Genomic DNA, 20691 nt, shown 5'->3' with positions numbered 1-20691 from the left:
TGTGTGTATACAGTGTGCATATCTGTGCGTGTGGTTACGTGCATGCATGTGTGTGTACAGTGTTCATATACGCATGTCTTTTTGTGTGTGTGTGTACCTGTTGGTCTTCCAGATATGGACGGTCTCCTCCTCAACGTTGTCGTGTTTAAGAGCCTGCTCATCCAGGAAGTCAAAGAAGTATTTAACAGCAGGAGGAACCACCGCTCCAGAACACAACACACTGCGGAAGAAATCATCCACAAACTGCTGCAGAGTACCCTGCAACACACCGAGGACACACGGACACACACACATTAGGAAACACACAGTAGGACATATCCAGAGCGACTTAATCTTAAGATAGTTAGGTGGGACAACCACATATTAGGTAGTCAGTAGTTGTTTTATCCATGTCTGTCAGAAACTATCAGCTCACATTAAGTACGCCAACATACACTTCCACCCACCCAATCAGTGCGTCTCCTGTCCACCCACCCAATCAGTGCGTCTCCTGTCCACCCACCCAATCAGTGCACATCCTATCCACCCACCAATCAGTGCGTCTCCTGTCCACCCACCCAATCAGTGCGTCTCCTGTCCACCCACCCAATCAGTGTGTCTCCTGTCCACCCACCCAATCAGTGTGTCTCCTGTCCACCCACCCAATCAGTGCGTCTCCTGTCCACCCACCCAATCAGTGCGTCTCCTGTCCACCCATCCAATCAGTGATACATCTTCTACATGTTCCGGGTCAAATCAGTAATATAGGAGTAATTCTGCACTGTGCTAAAGGTGTTGTAAGCCTATTATAACTGCTACATGTAGTGCTATAAGTGCTATACGTAGTGTTATAACAGCTGTAGGTAGTGTAGTTATCAGACTGACCTTGACAGAGAGCAGGCGTGTCAGGTAGATCTCAGCGATGGCTTTAGTCGTGGCCTTGGCCTTCAAACTTCCTCTCTTAGATTTGACCTCATCCAGCTCGTCTGCTGGCCGCACCAGGTGGAACACCTTGTCATCTTCCAACAGGGCGTTTTCTACAGGGACACCATGGACATGTTCAGTGGGCATCAAACAGAAGATAACAGACTCAAACAGGGTGGGACTACCTCAACTCTTTTTTGTTTCCTCTTGCAAAATGTTTGGCCATATGAACACGACCCAAAGTTGAGAAGTTTTTCCAAGATGGTGATATCAGGTCAGTAGCGCATTACCCACCCTGATAAATAAGGTTAGGATTGGAGGACAGGTAGGCTGATCCTAGATCTGTGCCTAGGGATAACATACTGAGGATATAATAAAATCGGACTCACTTTCTTCATGGCTGTCCTGGTTCTGGTGGAACTGGCGATGGGTGTGAAGCACTCTGGACAGCACCAGCGTGGCATTGTCTCTCACCTGAAACACACAGTACCACAGATAGTTAACACCGTACCACATATAGTTAACACAGCACAGTACCACATATAGTTAACACAGTACAGTACCACATATAGTTAACACCGTACCACATATAGTTAACACAGTACCACATATAGTTAACACAGTACAGTACCACATATAGTTAACACCGTACCACATATAGTTAACACAGTACAGTACCACATATAGTTAACACCGTACCACATATAGTCAACACCGTACCACATATAGTTAACACCGTACCACATATAGTTAACACCGTACCACATATAGTTAACACCGTACCACATATAGTTAACACCGTACAGTACCACATATAGTTAACACCGTACCACATATAGTCAACACCGTACAGTACCACATATAGTTAACACCGTACCACATATAGTTAACACCCATATAGTTAACACCGTACCACATATAGTTAACACCGTACCACATATAGTTAACACAGTACAGTACCACATATAGTTAACACAGTACCGTACCACATATAGTTAACACAGTACCGTACCACATATAGTTAACACAGTACAGCACCACATATAGTTAACATAGTACAGTACCACATATAGTTAACACAGTACAGTACCAAATATAGTTAACACAGTAGTTAACACCGTACTACATATAGTCAACACCGTACCACATATAGTTAACACTGTACAGTACCACATATAGTTAACACAGTACCGTACCACATATAGTTAACACCGTACCACATATAGTCAACACCGTACCACATATAGTCAACACCGTACCACATATAGTTAACACCGTACCGTACCACATATAGTTAACACAGTACCGTACCACATATAGTTAACACCGTACAGTACCACATATAGTTAACACAGTACCGTACCACATATAGTTAACACCGTACCACATATAGTTAACACAGTACAGTACCACATATAGTTAACACCGTACCACATATAGTTAACACAGTACAGTACCACATATAGTTAACACCGTACCACATATAGTTAACACAGTACCCTACCACATATAGTTAACACCGTACCACATAGTTAACACAGTACCGTACCACATAGTTAACACAGTACCGTACCACATATAGTTAACACAGTACCGTACCACATATAGTTAACACAGTACAGTACCACATATAGTTAACACAGTACAGTACCACATATAGTTAACACAGTACAGTACCACATATAGTTAACACAGTACAGTACAACATATAGTTAACACCGTACCACATATAGTTAACACAGTACAGTACCACATATAGTTAACACAGTACAGTACAACATATAGTTAACACCGTACCACATATAGTTAACATAGTACAGTACCACATATAGTTAACACAGTACAGTACAACATATAGTTAACACAGTAGTTAACACAGTACCACATATAAACTCAGAAAAAAAATAAATCAGCACCCTGTCTTTCAAAGATAATTCGTAAAAATCAAAATAACTTCACAGATCTTCATTGTAAAGGGTTTAAACACTGTTTCCCATGCTTGTTCAATGAACCATAAACAATTAATGAACATGCACCTGTGGGACAGATACAGGGCGGCAACAACAACTGCCCGAGTTACACCAGGAACGCATAATCCCTCCATCAGTGCTCAGACTGTCCGCAATAGGCTGAGAGAGGCTGGACGGAGGGCTTGTAGGCCTACTGTAAGGCAGGTCCTCACCAGACATCACCGGCAACAACGTCGCCTATGGGCACAAACCCACCGTCGCTGGACCTGACAGGGCTGGCAAAAAGTGCTCTTCACTGACGAGTCTCGGTTTTGTCTCACCAGGGGTGATGGTCGGATTCGCATTTATCGTCGAAGGAATGAGCGTTACACCGAGGCCTGTACTCTGGAGCGGGATTGATTTGGAGGGTCCGTCATGGTCTGGGGCGGTGTGTCACAGCATTATCGGACTGAGCTTGTTGTTATTGCAGGCAATCTCAACGCTGTGCGTTACAGGGAAGATATCCTCCTCCCTCATGTGGCACCCTTCCTGCAGGCTCATCCTGACATGACCCTCCAGCATGACAATGCCACCAGCCATACTGGTCGTTCTGTGCGTGATTTCCTGCAAGACAGGAATGTCAGTGTTCTGCCATGGCTAGCGAAGAGCCCGGATCTCAATCTAATTGAGCACGTCTGGGACCTGTTGGATCGGAGGGTGAGGGTTAGGGCCATTCCCCCCCAGAAATGTCCGGGAACTTGCAGGTGCCTTGGCGGAAGAGTGGGGTAACATCTCACAGCAAGAACTGGCAAATCTGGTGCAGTCCATGAGGAGGAGATGCACTGCTGTAGTTAATGCAGCTGGTGGCAACACCAGATACTGACTGTTACTTTTGATTTTGACCCCCCCCCCCCCTTTGATCAGGGACACATTATTCCATTTCTGTTAGTCACGTCTGTGGAACTTGTTCAGTTTATGTCTCAGTTGTTGAATCTTGTTAAGTTCATACAAATATCTACACATGTTAAGTTTGCTGAAAATAAACGCAGTTGACAGTGAGAGTACGTTTCTTTTTTTGCTGAGTTTAGTTAACACCGTACCACATTTATTTTACCTTTATTTAACTAGGCAAGTCAGTTAAGAACAAATTATTATTTTCAATGACGGCCAAGGAACAGTGCCTTGATCTGGGGAAGAACGACAGATTTTTACTTGTCAGCTCAGGAATTCGATCTTGCAACCATTCGGTTACTAGTCCAACGCTCTAACCACTAGGCTACCTGCCGCCCCATATAGTCAACACCGTACCACATATAGTCATCACCATACCACACATAGTCAACACAGTACCACATATAGTCAACACCGTACCACATATAGTCAACACAGTACCACACATAGTTAACACCGTACCACATATAGTTTCGGTTCTCTCCGGAGATGTTCAATCGGGTTCAAGTCCGGGCCACTCAAGGACATTGAAACTTGTCCCGAAGCCACTCCTGTGTTGTCTTGGCTGTGTGCTTAGGGTTGTTGCTGCCCCAGTCTGAGGTCCTGAGCGCTCTGGAGCAGGTTTTCATCCAGGATCTCTCTGTACTTCGCTCCGTTCATCTTTCCCTCAATCCTGACTAGTCTCCCAGTCCCTGCCGCTGAGAAACATCCCCACAGCATGCTGCTACCACAATGCTTCACCGAAGGGATGGCGCCCAGGTTTCCTCCAGACGTGACGCTTGGCATTCAGGCCAAAGTGTTCAATCTTGGTTTCATCAGACCAGAGAATCTTGTTTCTCATGGTCTGAGAGGCAAACTCCAAGCGAGGTGCCATGTGCCTTTTACTGAGGAGTGGCTTCTGTCTGAGCACACTACCATAAAGGCCTGATTGATGGAGTGCTGCAGAGATGGTTATCCTTCTGGAAGGTTCTCCCATCTCCACAGAAGAACTATGTAGCTCTGTCAGAGTGACCATCGTGTTCTTGGTAACCTCTCTGACAAGGTCCTTCTCCCCCGATTGCTCAGTTTGGCTACTGTGTTCTTGGGGACCTTCAATGCTGCATAATGTTTTTTTCTGGTACCCTTCCTCAGATCTGTGCCTCGGCACAATCCTGTCTCGGAGCTCTGTAGACAATTTCTTAGACCTCATGGCTTAGTTTTTGCTCTGACATGCACTGTCAACTGTGTGACCTTATATAAACAGGAGTGTGCCTTTCCAAATTGTGTCTAATCAATTGGATTTACCACAGGTGGACTACAATCAAGTTGTAGAAACATCTCAAGGATGATAAATGTGAACAGGATGCACCAGAACGCAATTTCGAGTCGCATAGCAAAGGGCCTGAAAATGTATGTAAATAAGGTATTTAAATAAATACAAAGTTTATATAAAAATGTGCAAAAATGTTTTCAACTGTTTACGCTTTGTCATTATGGGATATTGTGTGTAGATTGCTTCGGGTATTTTAATTTTTTTTAAATCATTTAAACAATTTTAGAATAAGTCAAGGGGTCTGAATACTTTCTGTATAGTTAACACAGTACAGAACCATATAGTTGGAGTTTCACATAGTTTCATTAAACTGTGAAATAGCAAAAGCCAACATTTCAATGGAATATCTGGCATGCTCAACTTTACACATCTGAAGCCCAGGAACATTCAACGTTAATGAATAAAGCCAGCCAGCCCTGATATATATTCACATTAACCACACAGTTTGCTGAGAAGCTATTCAGAGAGAACACAAATACAAGGCTGAAGTCCTCAGACAACCACTCACGTTGTAATGTGCCAGGGTGTTGAGTCTCTTCCACCTGCCCTCCTTCTGTGACGTCAGGTCCATGTCTGACAGGATCTGCCCTGTAGAGCCAGGACGCCACTCTGTGGATGGGGTGGGAAGTGCACCTTAACATTACAATATTACTGAAAGGTACAGTTCACGTCGGAAGTTTACATACACCTTAGCCAAATACATTTAAACTCATTTTTTCACAATTCCTGACATTTAATCCAAGTAAAAATTCCCTGTCTTAGGTCAGTTAGGACCACTCCAATACCTTGACTTTGTTGTCCTTAAGCCATTTTGCCACAACTTTGGAAGTATGCTTGGGGTCATTGTCCATTTGGAAGACCCATTTGTGACCAAGCTTTAACTTGTGACTGATGTCTTGAGATGTTGCTTCAATATATCTACATAATTTTCCTTCCCTCATGATGCCATCTATTTTGTGAAGTGCACCAGTCCTTCCTGGAGCAAAGCACCCCCACAACATGATGCTGCCACCCCCGTGCTTAACGGTTGGGATGGTGTTCTTTGGCTTGCAAGCCTCCCCCTTTTTCCTCCTAACATAACGAAGGTCAATATGGCCAAACAGTTCCATTTTTGTTTCATCAGACCAGAGGACATTTCTCCAAAAAGTACGATCTTTGTCCCCATGTGCAAACCGTAATCTGGCTTTTTTATGGCGGTTTTGGAGCAGAGGCTTCTTCCTTGCTGAGTGACCTTTCAGGTTATGTCAATATAGGACTCGTTTTACTGTGGATATACAGTGAGGGAAAAAAGTATTTGATCCCCTGCTGATTTTGTACATTTGCCCACTGACAAAGAAATGATCAGTCTATAATTTTAATGGTAGGTTTATATACTGCTCAAAAAAATAAAGGGAACACTTAAACAACACATCCTAGATCTGAATGAAAGAAATAATGTTATTAAATACTTTTTTCTTTATATAGTTGAATGTGCTGACAACAAAATCACACAAAAATAATCAATGGAAATCCAATTTATCAACACATGGAGGTCTGAATTTGGAGTCACACTCAAAATTAAAGTGGAAAACCACACTACAGGCTGATCCAACTTTGATGTAATGTCCTTAAAACAAGTCAAAATGAGGCTCAGTAGTGTGTGTGGCCTCCACGTGCCTGTATGACCTGGGCATGCTCCTAATGAGGTGGTGGATGGTCTCCTGAGGGATCTCCTCCCAGACCTGGACTAAAGCGTCCGCAAACTCCTGGACAGTCTGTGGTGCAACGTGGCGTTGGTGGATGGAGCGAGACATGATGTCCCAGATGTGCTCAATTGGATTCAGGTCTGGGGAACGGGCGGGCCAGTCCATAGCATCAATGCCTTCCTCTTGCAGGAACTGCTGACACACTCCAGCCACATGAGGTCTAGCATTGTCTTACATTAGGAGGAACCCAGGGCCAACCGCACCAGCATATGCTCTCACAAGGGGTTTGAGGATCTCATCTCGGTACCTAATGGCAGTCAGGCTACCTCTGGCGAGCACATGGAGGGCTGTGCGGCCCCCCAAAGAAATACCACCCCACACCATGACTGACCCACCGCCAAACCGGTCATGCTGGAGGATGTTGCAGGCAGCAGAACGTTCTCCACGGCGTCTCCAGACTCTGTCACGTCTGTCACGTGCTCAGTGTGAACCTGCTTTCATCTGTGAAGAGCACAGGGCGCCAGTGGCGAATTTGCCAATCTTGGTGTTCTCTGGCAAATGCCAAACGTCCTGCACGGTGTTGGGCTGTAAGCACAACCCCCACCTGTGGACGTCGGGCCCTCATACCACCCTCATGGAGTCTGTTTCTGACCGTTTGAGCAGACACATGCACATTTGTGGCCTGCTGGAGGTCATTTTGCAGGGCTCTGGCAGTGCTTCTCCTGCTCCTCCTTGCACAAAGGCGGAGGTAGCGGTCCTGCTGCTGGGTTGTTGCCCTCCTACGGCCTCCTCCACGTCTCCTGATGTACTGGCCTGTCTCCTGGTAGTGCCTCCAAGCTCTGGTCACTACGCTGACAGACACAGCAAACCTTCTTGCCACAGCTCGCATTGATGTGCCATCCTGGATGAGCTGCACTACCTGAGCCACTTGTGTGGGTTGTAGACTCCGTCTCATGCTACCACTAGAGTGAAAGCACCGCCAGCATTCAAAAGTGACCAAAACATCAGCCAGGAAGCATAGGAACTGAGAAGTGGTCTGTGGTCCCCACCTGCAGAACCACTCCTTTATTGGGGGTGTCTTGCTAATTGCCTATAATTTCCACCTGTTGTCTATTCCATTTGCACAACAGCATGTGAAATGTATTGTCAATCAGTGTTGCTTCCTAAGTGGACAGTTTGATTTCACAGAAGTGTGATTGACTTGGAGTTACATTGTGTTGTTTAAGTGTTCCCTTTATTTTTTTGAGCATTAAAATGCAAATCAATTTATAACATTTTTGACATGCGTTTTTGTTGTTATTCTGTCTCTCACTGTTCAAATAAACCTACCATTAAAATTATAGACTGTTCATTTCTTTGTCAGTGGGCATACGTACAAAATCAGCAGGGGATCAAATACTTTTTTCCCTCACTGTAGATACTTTTCTACCTGTTTCCTCCAGCATCTTCACAAGGTCCTTCGCTGTTGTTCTGGGATTGATTTGCACTTTTCGCACCAAAGTACGTTCATCTCTAGGAGACAGAACGCATCTCCTTCCTGAGTGGTATGACGGCTGCGTGGTCCCATGGTGTTTATACTTGCGTACTATTGTTTGTACAGATGAACGTGGTTCCTTCAGGCGTTTGGAAATTGCTGCCAAGGATGAACCAGACTTGTGGAGGTCTCGAATTTTTTTTCTGAGGTCTTGGCTGATTTCTTTTGATTTTCCTATGATGTCAAGCAAAGAGGGACTGAGTTTGAAGGTAGGCCTTGAAATAAATCCACATGTACAGCTCCAATTGACTCAAATGATGTGAATTAGCCTATCAGAAGCTTCTATAGCCATGACATCATTTTCTGGAATTTCAAAAGCTGTTTAAAGGTGCAGTCAACTTAGTGTATGTAAACTTCTGACCCACTGCAATTGTGATATAGTGAATTATAAGTGAAATAATCTGCCTGTAAACAATTGTTGGAAAAATTACTTGTGTAATGCACAAAGTAGATGTCCTAACCGACTTGCCAAAACTATAGTTTGTTAACAAGAAATTTGTGCAGTGGTTGAAAAACGAGTTTTAATGACTCCAACCTGTATGTAAACTTCCTACTTCAAAGTGTATGTAAACTTCCTACTTCAACTGTATGTAGACTAACGTACATGCAAAAACATGAAACTCATGGTTGTTCCCCCAACTCTTAGCACAGGATAACAGTGGTAGAACCGTGTGTTCTCACCCAGAGCAACACTGTCCACCTTGGGTCTCTGTGAGTAGGGCAGGTTGCGGTACACCTGTTCAATGATCTTCTCCTTCACCTGAGAGATGGTGTCACAGTTTAGCACCTTCACCGGCGTCACGTCTGGTCCCTCCCCGTGCACCAGCACCTGCAGGGTCTGGTTGGACACACACAGCTGTCAATCATCTATCATCCAGAATCACACTGACCTCATGATTAGGTCACACCCATTTGTTTTGGTAGATGATAGCAACATGTTGGGTACAGCTGTCTAAAACAGCATTCTGTAGATGAATTTGCCTTGTGTGTATTGATTATTGGACTAAAATACGGTTTATTGCCTAAATGAATGAAAAACAGCATGGGGAGAGAAGACGTGAAACATGATGTCTCTCTCTATCAGTTTTCCCATAAATCACTGAGCTGATTTCTCATCCAGATGATGACACGCTGTTTTCACAGAAGTCAATTACGAGAGCCAATCATATTACAGGGTCCATTATGAGAGCCAATCATATTAGAGGGTCCATTAAACCAACCTTATTAGTATAGTCTGATGGAAACATTTACCTCTAGCCTGTCTCTGCTCCTTATTGAGCTCTCTCTCGCGACGCACGCTCTCTCTCGCGACGCACGCTCTCTCTCGCGACGCACGCTCACTCTCTCGACGCTCTCACTCTCTCGACGCTCTCACTCTCTCGACGCACGCTCACTCTCTCGACGCTCTCACTCTCTCGACGCTCTCACTCTCTCGACGCTCTCACTCTCTCGACGCTCTCACTCTCTCGACACTCTCACTCTCTCGACACGCTCACTCTCTCGACACGCTCACTCTGTCCTCACTGAGCTCTGAGACACTCTGCTCAAAGTCATTATTTCATTCCATGTGATGTTAGTGGACATCTACAGTCCACAGACATCTACAGACCCAGGACCTCACTATGTGTCCTGGGTCACGTACGCATCACAATAATACACAGAGTGAGATCATCCATAGAGGAGCAGGTACCAGTGTGAGTAGAGGGCATTAGGACTAGATCGCAGGAACCAGAGCAGATGGTTAGACTTGATAAGAGAGCCAGTGTTCTTGTATTGAGGGTTTGTGTTGTAGAATTACAAAATCGGTAGTAGAGTGGTTATAGCTGGAGAATCCAGTTCACTCAAAATGTCTGCTGGTTCACCCACCATGGAGTGCTGCTTTGAATAGGAATATCTCTTCTATTAATTGTAATTCTTTGAGCGGTGCGGTACAGTGTGTACTCACCAGGACGCAGTACTCCACATCGTCCCCTAGGAGCCCCGTGTCGTTCAGAGTGTACTCACCAGGATGCAGTACTCCACGTCGTCCCCTAGGAGCCCCGTGTCGTTCAGAGTGTACTCACCAGGACGCAGTACTTCACGTCGTTCCCTAGGAGCCCCGTGTCGTTCAGAGTGTACTCACTAGGACGCAGTACTTCACGTCGTTCCCTAGGAGCCCCGTGTCGTTCAGAGTGTACTCACCAGGACGCAGTACTCCACGTCGTCCCCTAGGAGCCCCGTGTCATTCAGAGTGTACTCACCAGGACGCAGTACTCCACGTCGTCCCCTAGGAGTCCCGTGTCGTTCAGAGTGTACTCACCAGGACGCAGTACTCCACGTCGTCCCCTAAGAGTCCCGTGTCGTTCAGAGTGTACTCACCAGGACGCAGTACTCCACGTTGTTCCCTAGGAGCCCCATGTCGTTCAGAGTGTACTCACCAGGACGCAGTACTCCACGTCGTCCCCTAGGAGTCCCGTGTCGTTCAGAGTGTACTCACTAGGACGCAGTACTCCACATCGTCACCTAGGAGCCCCGTGTCGTTCAGAGTGTACTCACTAGGACGCAGTACTTCACGTCGTTCCCTAGGAGCCCCGTGTCGTTCAGAGTGTACTCACTAGGACGCAGTACTTCACGTCGTTCCCTAGGAGCCCCGTGTCGTTCAGAGTGTACTCACCAGGACGCAGTACTCCACGTCGTCCCCTAGGAGCCCCGTGTCATTCAGAGTGTACTCACCAGGACGCAGTACTCCACGTCGTCCCCTAGGAGTCCCGTGTCGTTCAGAGTGTACTCACCAGGACGCAGTACTCCACGTCGTCCCCTAAGAGTCCCGTGTCGTTCAGAGTGTACTCACCAGGACGCAGTACTCCACGTTGTTCCCTAGGAGCCCCATGTCGTTCAGAGTGTACTCACCAGGACGCAGTACTCCACGTCGTCCCCTAGGAGTCCCGTGTCGTTCAGAGTGTACTCACCAGGACGCAGTACTCCACATCGTCCCCTAGGAGCCCCATGTCGTTCAGAGTGTACTCACCAGGACGCAGTACTCCACGTCGTCCCCTAGGAGTCCCGTGTCGTTCAGAGTGTACTCACTAGGACGCAGTACTCCACGTCGTCCCCTAGGAGTCCCGTGTCGTTCAGAGTGTACTCACCAGGACGCAGTACTCCACGTCGTCCCCTAGGAGTCCCGTGTCGTTCAGAGTGTACTCACCAGGACGCAGTACTCCACGTCGTCCCCTAGGAGTCCCGTGTCGTTCAGAGTGTACTTGGCCTTCTTCATCTTAGCGTCCACTGGACCCTTCTCTACCTGGTGCTTGATGGCCTTGAACAGCTTGTATAGGGGCTCTCCCGCAGAGTCCTACACACACAAAGTGAAGATGCGCGCGCACACACACACACACACACACACACACACACACACACACACACACACACACACACACACACACACACACACACACACACACACAGAGAGGGGAGTGAGCTCAGCAGTACTAATGAGACCATTCTCTCAGTGTAATTACTGAAGATACAGCTCCATGTTCACTGTCACACATGACTGATTGTTTAAAGAGCGCTTTAATCCAAAAATCAATAAGACCAAATAAATTGGAACATTTCATCTAAAACATTAGAAATTGCAGGCAGGCGGGCGGGCGGTTGAGAGAGCGTGAGGGTTTAAAAGAGCAAGTTTGAATAAACAGGGTGAGTCTCACCTTGAGGAACTGATACAGACAGATGGACATCCAGTTACACAGCATCCTCTCCACCACCGTCTCTGACCTGTACACACACAGTCAGCATGTTAACTACTGTCTGACCTGTACACACACATTCAGCATGTTAACTACTGTCTGACCTGTACACACACAGTCAGCATGTTAACTACTGTCTGACCTGTACACACACAGTCAGCATGTTAACTACTGTCTGACCTGTACACACACAGTCAGCATGTTAACTACTGTCTGACCTGTACACACACAGTCAGCATGTTAACTACTGTCTGACCTGTACACACACAGTCAGCATGTTAACTACTGTCTGACCTGTACACACACAGTCAGCATGTTAACTACTGTCTGACCTGCACACACACAGTCAGCATGTTAACTACTGTCTGACCTGCACACACACAGTCAGCATGTTAACTACTGTCTGACCTGTACACACACATTCAGCATGTTAACTACTGTCTGACCTGTACACACACAGTCAGCATGTTAACTACTGTCTGACCTGTACACACACAGTCAGCATGTTAACTACTGTCTGACCTGTACACACACAGTCAGCATGTTAACTACTGTCTGACCTGTACACACACAGTCAGCATGTTAACTACTGTCTCTGACCTGTACACACACAGTCAGCATGTTAACTACTGTCTCTGACCTGTACACACACAGTCAGCATGTTAACTACTGTCTGACCTGTACACACACAGTCAGCATGTTAACTACTGTCTGACCTGTACACACACAGTCAGCATGTTAACTACTGTCTGACCTGTACACACACAGTCAGCATGTTAACTACTGTCTCTGACCTGTACACACACAGTCAGCATGTTAACTACTGTCTGACCTGTACACACACAGTCAGCATGTTAACTACTGTCTGACCTGTACACACACAGTCAGCATGTTAACTACTGTCTGACCTGTACACACACAGTCAGCATGTTAACTACTGTCTGACCTGTACACACACAGTCAGCATGTTAACTACTGTCTGACCTGTACACACACAGTCAGCATGTTAACTACTGTCTCTGACCTGTACACACACAGTCAGCATGTTAAGTACTGTCTGACCTGCACACACACAGTCAGCATGTTAACTACTGTCTGACCTGTACACACACAGTCAGCATGTTAACTACTGTCTCTGACCTGTACACACACAGTCAGCATGTTAACTACTGTCTCTGACCTGTACACACACAGTCAGCATGTTAACTACTGTCTCTGACCTGTACACACACAGTCAGCATGTTAACTACTGTCTGACCTGTACACACACAGTCAGCATGTTAACTACTGTCTCTGACCTGCACACACACAGTCAGCATGTTAACTACTGTCTGACCTGTACACACACAGTCAGCATGTTAACTACTGTCTCTGACCTGCACACACACAGTCAGCATGTTAACTACTGTCTGACCTGCACACACACAGTCAGCATGTTAACTACTGTCTCTGACCTGCACACACACAGTCAGCATGTTAACTACTGTCTCTGACCTGTACACACACAGTCAGCATGTTAACTACTGTCTGACCTGTACACACACAGTCAGCATGTTAACTACTGTCTGACCTGTACACACACAGTCAGCATGTTAACTACTGTCTGACCTGTACACACACAGTCAGCATGTTAAGTACTGTCTCTGACCTGTACACACACAGTCAGCATGTTAACTACTGTCTGACCTGTACACACACAGTCAGCATGTTAACTACTGTCTGACCTGTACACACACAGTCAGCATGTTAAGTACTGTCTCTGACCTGTACACACACAGTCAGCATGTTAACTACTGTCTGACCTGTACACACACAGTCAGCATGTTAACTACTGTCTGACCTGTACACACACAGTCAGCATGTTAACTACTGTCTGACCTGTACACACACAGTCAGCATGTTAACTACTGTCTCTGACCTGTACACACACAGTCAGCATGTTAACTACTGTCTGACCTGTACACACACAGTCAGCATGTTAACTACTGTCTCTGACCTGTACACACACAGTCAGCATGTTAACTACTGTCTCTGACCTGTACACACACAGTCAGCATGTTAACTACTGTCTGACCTGTACACACACAGTCAGCATGTTAAGTACTGTCTGACCTGTACACACACAGTCAGCATGTTAACTACTGTCTGACCTGTACACACACAGTCAGCATGTTAACTACTGTCTGACCTGTACACACACAGTCAGCATGTTAACTACTGTCTGACCTGTACACACACAGTCAGCATGTTAACTACTGCCTCTGACCTGTACACACACAGTCAGCATGTTAACTACTGTCTGACCTGTACACACACAGTCAGCATGTTAACTACTGTCTGACCTGTACACACACAGTCAGCATGTTAACTACTGTCTGACCTGTACACACACAGTCAGCATGTTAACTACTGTCTGACCTGTACACACACAGTCAGCATGTTAACTACTGTCTGACCTGTACACACACAGTCAGCATGTTAACTACTGTCTGACCTGTACACACACAGTCAGCATGTTAACTACTGTCTGACCTGTACACACACAGTCAGCATGTTAACTACTGTCTCTGACCTGTACACACACAGTCAGCATGTTAACTACTGCCATCCACCTGTGTTGTGTTTACTAGGACCATACCAAAACACTACTGAACAGAGAGCTACTATCAAACCTTGTCCAATAAGAAATGCCTGTTTTCATGAAGACCAGCCTGATTGGAAGGCTGTGTGTGTCTGACCTGCGCAGCATGAGTTTGGGGTTCTTGCTGTGCACGTATTCCTCCATCAGCTCCAGCAGCAGGCTTCTCATGATGTCTGTGTAGTACTCTAGTTTACCGTGCAGAGCCACGGTTAGTAACGAGGCAAAGTAGACCCTGGACCTGGCGTTAAAGTCTGGACGGCCCTCCAAGGTCTTGATGAACTAAGAACACACAGATACACAACAGAGAGATGGGGTTAGCAACTCACTATAACTCTATAGAACATCTGTAGGTACAGAACGATGGCAATACTCAAACTGTATCAGACACAACTACTGTAGACAGGCAGCCAGACTAATAGACAGACAGAGCCAGACGGACAGCGAGAGAAACAGCCATCTCAGCTAGCTGAGTAAACCTACATTGATGAGGAAGGTCTTGGAGTTGAGCAGGTTGGAGAACTGGTTGAGGGCCTGAGCTACGATGACCTTCCGTCCCTCGGGGATGTCCAGCTTGCCAGTGATCATAACGTCGTTGTCCCCATCTTTAGAGGGCAGGAAGAAGACCCGGTCTGTGTAGGTTTTATAGTCCAGGAAGGGGATCCTGGCCTCACTCAGGTCATTGGTCTGGTCCTCCATCTCAATCATCAGGTCTGGATGAAGATACAGAACACAACAACAAGACTAGCTCCTAGGAGAACCAGAACACAACAACAAGACTAGCTCCTAGGAGAACCAGAACAACAACAACAAGACTAGCTCCTAGGAGAACCAGAACAACAACAACAAGACTAGCTCCAAGGAGAACCAGAACAACAACAACAAGACTAGCTCCTAGGAGAACCAAAACACAACAACAAGACTAGCTCCTAGGAGAACCAGAACACAACAACAAGACTAGCTCCTAGGAGAACCAGAACAACAACAACAAGACTAGCTCCTAGGAGAACCACAACACAACAACAAGACTAGCTCCTAGGAGAACCAGAACAACAACAACAAGACTAGCTCCTAGGAGAACCAGAACAACAACAACAAGACTAGCTCCTAGGAGAACCAGGACACAACAACAACAAGACTAGCTCCTAGGAGAACCAGGACACAACAACAACAAGACTAGCTCCTAGGAGAACCAGGACACAACAACAACAAGACTAGCTCCTAGGAGAACCAGGACACAACAACAACAAGACTAGCTCCTAGGAGAACCAGGACACAACAACAACAACAAGACTAGCTCCTAGGAGAACCAGGACAGAACAACAACAAGACTAGCTCCTAGGAGAACCAGGACACAACAACAACAAGACTAGCTCCTAGGAGAACCAGGACACAACAACAAGACTAGCTCCTAGGAGAACCAGGACACAACAACAAGACTAGCTCCTAGGAGAACCAGGACAACAACAACAAGACTAGCTCCTAGGAGAACACGGACACAACAACAAGACTAGCTCCTAGGAGAACCAGAACACAACAACAAGACTAGCTCCTAGGAGAACCAGAACACAAGACTAGCTCCTAGGAGAACCAGAACACAAGACTAGCTCCTAGGAGAACCAGAACAACAAGACTAGCTCCTAGGAGAACCAGAACACAACAACAAGACTAGCTCCTAGGAGAACCAGAACACAACAACAAGACTAGCTCCTAGGAGAACCAGAACAACAACAACAAGACTAGCTCCTAGGAGAACCAGAACACAAGACTAGCTCCAAGGAGAACCAGGACACAACAACAAGACTAGCTCCTAGGAGAACCAGGACACAACAACAAGACTAGCTCCTAGGAGAACCAGAACACAAGACTAGCTCCTAGGAGAACCAGAACAACAAGACTAGCTCCTAGGAGAACCAGAACACAACAACAAGACTAGCTCCTAGGAGAACCAGGACACAACAACAAGACTAGCTCCTAGGAGAACCAGGACACAACAACAAGACTAGCTCCTAGGAGAACCAGGACACAACAACAAGACTAGCGCCTAGGAGAACCAGGACACAACAACAAGACTAGCTCCTAGGAGAACCAGAACAACAACAACAAGACTAGCTCCTAGGAGAACCAGAACACAAGACTAGCTCCTAGGAGAACCAGAACACAAGACTAGCTCCTAGGAGAACCAGAACAACAAGACTAGCTCCTAGGAGAACCAGAACAACAACAACAACAAGACTAGCTCCTAGGAGAACCAGAACAACAACAACAAGACTAGCTCCTAGGAGAACCAGGACACAAGACTAGCTCCTAGGTGAACCAGAACACAAGACTAGCTCCTAGGAGAACCAGAACACAACAACAAGACTAGCTCCTAGGAGAACCAGAACACAACAACAAGACTAGCTCCTAGGAGAACCAGAACACAAGACTAGCTCCTAGGAGAACCAGAACACAAGACTAGCTCCTAGGAGAACCAGAACAACAACAAGACTAGCTCCTAGGAGAACCAGAACAACAACAACAAGACTAGCTCCTAGGAGAACCGGGACACAAGACTAGCTCCTAGGTGAACCAGATCACAAGATTAGCTCCTAGGAGAACCAGAACACAACAACAAGACTAGCTCCTAGGAGAACCAGGACACAACAACAAGACTAGCTCCTAGGAGAACCAGGACACAACAACAAGACTAGCTCCTAGGAGAACCAGGACACAACAACAAGACTAGCTCCTAGGAGAACCAGGACACAACAACAAGACTAGCTCCTAGGAGAACCAGGACACAACAACAAGACTAGCTCCTAGGAGAACCAGAACACAACAACAAGACTAGCTCCTAGGAGAACCAGAACACAACAACAAGACTAGCTCCTAGGAGAACCAGAACACAACAACAAGACTAGCTCCTAGGAGAACCAGGACACAACAACAAGACTAGCTCCTAGGAGAACCAGAACACAACAACAAGACTAGCTCCTAGGAGAACCAGAACACAACAACAAGACTAGCTCCTAGGAGAACCAGAACACAACAACAAGACTAGCTCCTAGGTGAACCAGGACACAACAACAAGACTAGCTCCTAGGAGAACCAGGACACAACAACAAGACTAGCTCCTAGGAGAACCAGAACAACAAGACTAGCTCCTAGGAGAACCAGGACACAACAACAAGACTAGCTCCTAGGAGAACCAGGACACAACAACAAGACTAGCTCCTAGGAGAACCAGGACACAACAACAAGACTAGCTCCTAGGAGAACCAGGACACAACAACAAGACTAGCTCCTAGGAGAACCAGGACACAACAACAAGACTAGCTCCTAGGAGAACCAGGACACAAGACTAGCTCCTAGGAGAACCAGAACACAACAACAAGACTAGCTCCTAGGAGAACCAGGACACAACAACAAGACTAGCTCCTAGGAGAACCAGGACACAACAACAAGACTAGCTCCTAGGAGAACCAGGACACAAGACTAGCTCCTAGGAGAACCAGAACACAAGACTAGCTCCTAGGAGAACCAGGACACAACAACAAGACTAGCTCCTAGGAGAACCAGAACACAACAACAAGACTAGCTCCTAGGAGAACCAGGACACAACAACAAGACTAGCTCCTAGGAGAACCCGAACACAACAACAAGACTAGCTCCTAGGAGAACCCGAACACAACAACAAGACTAGCTCCTAGGAGAACCCGAACACAACAACAAGACTAGCTCCTAGGAGAACCAGAACACAACAACAAGACTAGCTCCTAGGAGAACCAGAACACAACAACAAGACTAGCTCCTAGGAGAACCAGGACACAACAACAAGACTAGCTCCTAGGAGAACCAGGACACAACAACAAGACTAGCTCCTAGGAGAACCAGAACACAACAACAAGACTAGCTCCTAGGAGAACCAGAACAACAACAACAAGACTAGCTCCTAGGAGAACCAGGACACAACAACAAGACTAGCTCCTAGGAGAACCAGGACACAACAACAAGACTAGCTCCTAGGAGAACCAGGACACAAGACTAGCTCCTAGGAGAACCAGAACACAACAACAAGACTAGCTCCTAGGAGAACCAGGACACAACAACAAGACTAGCTCCTAGGAGAACCAGGACACAACAACAAGACTAGCTCCTAGGAGAACCAGAACACAAGACTAGCTCCTAGGAGAACCAGAACACAACAACAAGACTAGCTCCTAGGAGAACCAGAACACAACAACAAGACTAGCTCCTAGGAGAACCAGAACACAACAACAAGACTAGCTCCTAGGAGAACCAGAACACAACAACAAGACTAGCTCCTAGGAGAACCAGAACACAACAACAACAACAAGACTAGCTCCTAGGAGAACCAGGACACAACAACAAGACTAGCTCCTAGGAGAACCCAAACAACAAGATGTGTAATGTTATAGCAGTGGATGTGGTGTGTTTTTAAATTATTTTTTCATGTAACCTTTATTTAACTAGGTAAGTCAGTTAAGAACAAATTCTTATTTACAATGACTGCCTACACCGGCCAAACCCTGACGACGCTGGGCCAATTGTGCTCCGCCCTATGGGACTCCCAATCACGGCCGGTTGGGATACAGCCTGGAATCGAACCAGGGTGTCTGTAGTGACCCCTCTAGCACTGAGATGCAGTGCTTTAGACCGCTGCGCCACTCGGGAGCCAGGCGTGTGTGTGTAATGTTACAGCAGTGTATGTGGTGTGACTGTTCTAGACTGTTCTTTCTGCTACCACACGGCAAGCGGCTACCGGAGCACCAAGTCAAGGTCCAAGAGGCTTCTAAACAAACTGCTACCCCAAAGCCATAACACTCCTGAACAGCTAATCAAATGGCTACCCAGACTATTTGCATTTACACAGGCTGCTACTCTCTGATATTATCTATGCATAGTCACTTTAATAACTCTACCTACATGTACATATTACCTTGACTAACCGGTGCCCTGCACATTGACTCTGTACTGGTACCCCTGTATATAGTCTCACTATTGTTATTTTACTGCGGTTCTTTAATTATTTGTTACTTTTAATTCTTATTCTTATTTTTTAAACTGCATTGTTGGTTAGGGGCTTGTAAGTAAGAATTTCACTGTAAGATCAACACCTGTTGTATTCGGCGCATGTGACTAATAACATTTGATTTGATAGTGCGTGTGTAATGTTATAGCAGTGTGTGTGGTGTGTGATAGTGTGTGTAATGTTATAGCAGTGTGTGTGGTGTGTGATAGTGTGTGTAATGTTATAGCAGTGTGTGTGGTGTGTGATAGTGTGTGTAATGTTATAGCAGTGTATGGTGTGTGATAGTGTGTGTGTGTGTATTGTGATAGTGTGTGTGTAATGTTATAGCAGTGTATGGTGTGTGATAGTGTGTGTAATGTTATAGCAGTGTATGGTGTGTGATAGTGTGTGTGTGTGTGTATTGTGATAGTGTGTGTGTGTAATGTTATAGCTGTGTGTGTGGTGTGTGATAGTGTGTGTGTAATGTTATAGCTGTGTGTGTGGTGTGTGATAGTGTGTGTAATGTTATAGCAGTGTATGGTGTGTGATAGTGTGTGTAATGTTATAGCTGTGTGTATGGTGTGTGATAGTGTGTGTAATGTTATAGCAGTGTGTGGTGTGTGATAGTGTGTGTGGTGTGTGAAATGTTATAGCAGTGTATGGTGTGTGATAGTGTGTGTGTGTGTGTGTGTGTGTGTGTGTGTATTGTGATAGTGTGTGTGTAATGTTATAGCAGTGTATGGTGTGTGATAGTGTGTGTAATGTTATAGCAGTGTATGGTGTGTGATAGTGTGTGTGTGTGTGTATTGTGATAGTGTGTGTGTGTAATGTTATAGCTGTGTGTGTGGTGTGTGATAGTGTGTGTGTAATGTTATAGCTGTGTGTGTGGTGTGTGATAGTGTGTGTAATGTTATAGCAGTGTATGGTGTGTGATAGTGTGTGTGTGTGTGTGTATTGTGATAGTGTGTAATGTTATA

At 46.0% G+C, this 20691-nt stretch overlaps 1 protein-coding gene across 1 annotated transcript in view; it reads right to left on the bottom strand.

The window, feature by feature from the left end:
* The window catches only part of LOC106576598 (plexin-B2), a 200696-nt gene that overhangs the window by 10184 nt on the left and 169821 nt on the right, over positions 1-20691 (bottom strand). Inside the window, exons 26-34 of the mRNA XM_045722352.2 lie at positions 15184-15413; positions 14801-14982; positions 12024-12090; positions 11519-11665; positions 9016-9172; positions 5624-5724; positions 1293-1377; positions 865-1016; positions 98-258 (exon numbers count right to left, since the gene is read on the bottom strand). Of these exons, the coding sequence (XP_045578308.2) occupies positions 98-258; positions 865-1016; positions 1293-1377; positions 5624-5724; positions 9016-9172; positions 11519-11665; positions 12024-12090; positions 14801-14982; positions 15184-15413 (1282 nt within the window). The remainder of the gene's footprint in view (positions 1-97; positions 259-864; positions 1017-1292; positions 1378-5623; positions 5725-9015; positions 9173-11518; positions 11666-12023; positions 12091-14800; positions 14983-15183; positions 15414-20691) is intronic.

The sequence above is a fragment of the Salmo salar genome, chromosome 07 (assembly GCF_965601325.2).
Source record: "Salmo salar chromosome 07, fSalSal1, whole genome shotgun sequence".
NCBI lineage: Eukaryota > Metazoa > Chordata > Actinopteri > Salmoniformes > Salmonidae > Salmo > Salmo salar.
This window is presented reverse-complemented; position numbering and strand designations above follow the sequence as displayed.